This window comes from Wolffia australiana, chromosome 1 (assembly GCF_029677425.1).
Source record: "Wolffia australiana isolate 7733 chromosome 1, ASM2967742v1".
NCBI lineage: Eukaryota > Viridiplantae > Streptophyta > Magnoliopsida > Alismatales > Araceae > Wolffia > Wolffia australiana.
In genome coordinates this window covers 13640001-13645000 of record NC_135835.1, presented here as the reverse complement: position 1 = coordinate 13645000, position 5000 = coordinate 13640001, and the positions used below count along the sequence as shown (strand labels likewise).

The 5000-nt window shown below is 51.5% G+C and overlaps 1 protein-coding gene across 1 annotated transcript in view; it reads right to left on the bottom strand.

The window, feature by feature from the left end:
* Positions 1-84, bottom strand: part of LOC144701952 (cysteine proteinase inhibitor 1-like) — a 327-nt gene extending 243 nt beyond the window's left edge. The window contains exon 1 of the mRNA XM_078573817.1: positions 1-84. This exon is cut by the window's left edge and continues 243 nt beyond it. Within this exon, the coding sequence (XP_078429943.1) occupies positions 1-84 (84 nt within the window).
* Between the last annotated feature and the right edge of the window lie 4916 nt (positions 85-5000).

The window sequence follows — 5000 nt, the reverse complement described above, 5'->3', positions numbered from 1 at the left end:
TATCCGAGTCCAGTCTGCGCGCGACGGAAGAGCGGCGGCCGCGAGGACCGCAAAAAGAAGAATGGCTGCCACTTGGCTCTTCATTCTCACTGCGATGTCGAAAGCTTTCTAGGAGTGGCTGTGCGTTGCGTCTACCCTTCTTTCAGCCGATGAGTAGAAAGACGAGCGACCACCACGGTGTTATATAGCCACCCAGGCGGGTCACGCCCGCCCAGAGCACGTCTGATACATTGCCCGTTGTCTAGTCGTCTGCGGCCCCCCGACGACGAGAGGAGACGATAACGCGCAACCCATTCCTCCACGCCCACAAGTATCTGCAGTACAAGGAATAAGAAACGCAATACAGAACCATGAGGCGATGAGGGTCGAAACCCACGGTCGGGTGCCGCGACCGTCGTGGACCAAATCTATCTTCGGACGGCGGGTGGGGGGAAAGTCCACCGTGGATCTTCTGACCCAAATGTCTCCCGCCTCTGTTTCCTTGGAGGCTTTTCACCGTTGGATATAGACGTGGATGTCCGCGGTTAGGTCTCACTAATCAGACGGTATTGTGAGAAACTATAACGGAAACTACGCCGTGTTCCAAACCTTGAACAGAGTCCTATAATTTAGACATAATGTGCTGTCTTATCTGGAATACCCCACCTAAGCCTGCAGGGCAGCATTGGAAAAGGGATTTGACCGCTCAAGCCTTAACGACCTGACCCATCAGTTTCGATTTCACCATATAAAATTTCATTCTTAGCTTGTTTGCTCAAAGCCTATAATTCTTACGTCTATAAGTCTATGATTCTTAAGTGAAGGTTGGACTGATCCTTCAGCATACTCCGTCACCCCCCGAGATGCCTTGCAAAATTCACACAAAATAATACGCCTCCCGCACTCCTCCCCTGTCTCGAGGGCCAATGGAGTCACCCGAAATACTACTCCTCCCGCACTCCTCCCCTGTCTCGAGAGCAAATGGAGTCACACAAAATACTACTCCTCCCGCACTCCTCCCCCGTTGCCTTGCTTTATTAGAGCGGAGATACGCTCTTGCTAATGATTCATTATGCGCCCCACAACTCGTGGAAAACTGGGGCTCACATCTCACCGCTTTTTGGCTCTAAACCGAGGTGATCGGAGCACCCGTACAAATGAGACCCCTCGGTGGGGTGCGGTTAACACCCGCGTCCACCAAAATATTCTCGTTTTACAACACCCCTGGAGGTGGAAGTGTTCTGGACGGGGACATACCCTTTCGATAATTCCTCTAAAATAAATCTCCATCCCCAGAAACCCCGTGCTCGAGGATCCGCATGGCTGTCCACTTCGACGGTAAATTCAAAGCCGCATGGCTCGCCGGGGATTACATTTTAATTTTCATTCCAAGGCTCCGAACGTTCACAGTGCTCAGGTGGGCGTGCTGACGCGAAAGCCTCTGATTCGCGATTCTAAATTAGCATAACTTAGGAGGTTTTCGCGACTGTTCGAGCGCCCATTCACTCCTAATGAATGAGGCACGCTACCTCCATCGGGTCGCGTTAAACACACCTACATATTTGCCTTCAAATTCACTTTCCATGTTCCTCTCTTCATAGTAGGAACGATACACGCTCTCCCTCCGCATCCATGATTCCTCGGTCCCCACTGCCTTTGACCCATCTCTTTAACGCTCATCCTCTTATATCCTGCGACGGATTCATTCCGATCCGCTGTCCCCGCCTGCTCATCTCGATTTTGGTCTTCCCCGAGCGGATTCTACATGCTAATCCGTACCCTCCGAGCGGCCGATCTAGTGTTTTGTTCCCAAAACATTTTTCAAAATACAGCACCGAGCCATCTCTAATCTTGTCCTCGATTCCCAAGCTCTTGGTTCCTCTCGCCCAACACGTTCTCTCCCAGTCGACTCTGATCTGGTCTGGCACAGTTTGTTCCTTTTCTTCACACCTCCGTAACATCAGAAGGCGCCCTTCGGCATCGCCTCTGGCTTCTGTTCCATCCCTCGGTTGTTTATGTTTCCGATTTGAGTGTCGAGTCACCTGTCTCCGATTCGGATGTCGACGTCGAGCCGTGTCGGTCGGTTTTTTTGTTTTGCCTGCTCCGGTCCTGCTCAGGATCTTCCGAATTTGCGCCTCCCGCCACGTATGCCCTCTATTGCTGTTTGTCCGCTCGGATCTGTCATAGTGTCTGCCTATTTCCGATCCGCGGAGGCTTGTCAGCTCTTCCTTACTTTCCTTGGCGACGTTATAAACATTCTAACCCGGATATATCTACTCCGGTCTTCCTCTCCGGCGGTACCTATCATCTACGTTGTAACTATTCTGTCTGGCGTTTCTAGAGTCTTTGGGCACCCGATTCCCAAGCCTCCCGCCTCTTAGGCCCACAATTGCAATCGAGGGTCGACGCCTTCTGTCTAGTATGTCCATAATTATTGGATGTATCGCTTTGGTATCGAACTCCTGGGCGCCATTTGGTCCTGCTGCGTTCGCCATGCTCCCGATCAGAGATCTTAACTCTGATCGGCGACCCGTACTTCTGAGCGTAAGTATGCTATCTTGATTCTTCGATACGTAAGCGCACGCTTCTCAGGGTTCATATATTCCCGAGACAACGCGGGTCTCTCATTCCTCCCGTGTCTCGAGGGCGCGGAGAGTCGTATAAGTCTTTTTCACTGTTCCAGAAACTACTCTCATGTAAATCAGTCGGACTCGTAATTATGATCAGATTTCGAGAAATGGTGGGGGCGTTGAATCGGGCGACAATAGACTGGGCGACCTGGTTCCAACAGCGCTTAAGTCAACATAGCACAAAAGGATAGAACCAGTCGATGCCGCTACCCCACTTCATTCGAGCCAAGATGTGGTCTCGATGCTGATTCACGACGCGCCGCACAACTCAATAAAACCGGATCTCACATTTATCGGCTTTCTAGCTCTAACCCCGTGAAAGCAGAGTGTCCCTACCAACAGAACCCTTCGACGGGCGGTGTGGCTACCACCTGTGCATACCAAATTATGTCATTTGAAGTCACCCAGACGAAAGGTCTGGGGAGTGAAGGCGGCGCGAGATCGAGCCGCGAATCCATTGTATAAGATGTCCTATCTTCGGAGGGGGAATGGAGTTAAGAAGTTAGTAAGGAGTCTAAAATTCATGGGGAAGACAACAAATATTTGCTACTTGGCCCTTGTGGGTGAGCAGGAAGTCGCCCTTTGACTCACATAGGAGAGGAGAATTTAACCGTTGTCCCGCAGCCCCTAGAGTGGGGCAGTAGGGTAGGTCAAGATACTGGCTAACGTCGGCACAGCTCGAATATCCAGTACCGGTCGCGACGTACTAGAAAACGACAGATGACTCATCGCCGTCCATGCACGTCCAAACGGAGGTCACGTCCAAACGGAGCGAACCACAGATGCCCAAACGGGAGACGGGATTTCTTGTTTGATTTCTCTCCCACCGCATGTGCCATCTTCGTTAACTGGGGGTCTACGATCTCTGCACCTTCTGCTACTTCTGGGACGGTGGCTCAACTACGTCAGGAGACAAAGGACGATGACGCCGCCGCAAACCACCGGAACCAAAGCACAACCCTCATTACCTGGGGCTGACTTTTTTACCCGCTCACAGAGTTAAGGTGGATGAAATCTTGGTTACTATATCATGCCACAGAATAAAAACTAGAATAAAACGCTCCGCTCGCATTTTTTGATTAAAAATCAAAACCGTGCTCTCCCATGGGACCCATAGTGTCGCGTCATGCTTGCGTCATCTGGCGGGATCGCCGAGCATCCAGTTAGACGTAGCTTTGCTCTTTCCAATGCGGACCCTTTCTCGCCCTCTCGCCTTCTTTTTGTCCATATCTGTCGCTCCCACGGTCCCTCTCCGGTCTCTCCTTATCCCTCGCTGTTTCGCGCGCTCTCTCTCTCTGTCTCTCCCCGATCACTCTCTCTCTCTCGCCCCACTCCCTCTCTCTCTCTCTGTCCCCCACTCCCTCTCTCTCTCTCTCTCTGTCCCGCACCCACTCTCTCTCTCTCTGTCCCGCAACCACTCTCTCTCTCTGTCCCGCAACCACTCTCTCTCTCGCCTCTGCAACCACTCTCTCTCGCTCCTGCAATCATTCTCTCCTTCGCTTCTTCTAGCCTGCGTTTTCGCTCTCAGTTTCTCTCTCTCCCTCTCTCTCAGTCTCCCACAATCATTATCTCCTTAGCTCCTTCTAGCCTGCGTTTTCCTTCTTCTCTCTATCTCTCGGTCTGTCGTTCCTGTTTCTCTTCCTGCGTTTTGTTCTGTGTTCATCTCATGTTTCCCGGTCTTGCTCCGTCCTGTCCTGTTCTCTTCCCTCTCTCTTTATTACGCTCTATCTCTCTCAATCTTTCCGAGCGTTTTTTCCGTTTCTCTTCAGTCTCCTGCAATGATTGTCCCTTTGATGCAGTCCCGAACTCTTCTTCACTCGCTCTCTATGAGTCGGTGGGTCTGTGTCTGTCTCCGTCTCCTCACGCTCAGTCACTCTCAGTCTCTGGCTCTGGTTATTCTACGACTCATTCGCCATCCTTCGCTATACCCCTCCCTCTCTTAGTCTCCGCGTCTGCTTTTCTGTCACTCGGGCGTATGCTCTCAATCTCTCTCTCTCTCTCTCGCCCACTGTCGGTCTCTCTTACGCGCTTCATGCGTCTTTTACTGCCTGTTACACTCTGTCTGTCGCTTTCTATTACTCTCCCTAATGCGATCAATTTATCTGCGTCCCTCTCTCCCTCTGTCTTTTGCTGCCTCTCTCTCGTTTTCTCTCTCGCGCGCTCTTTCTTTCTCACCCTCGATATCTCTCCCTCACCCACTCTCACGCTCTGTCTTTCTCTCTCCTTCTCTCCCAGCCTCTTGTTTCCGCTGTTTCACCTTCTGTCGGCCTCTCTCGTACTCAGTCTCTCTATTTCTCTGGCTCTCTCCTCCATCGTCTTGTTTTCGCTGTTTCACCTCCTGTCGGCCTCTCTCATGCTCTGTCTCTCTATTTATCTCGCTCTCTCCCCGAT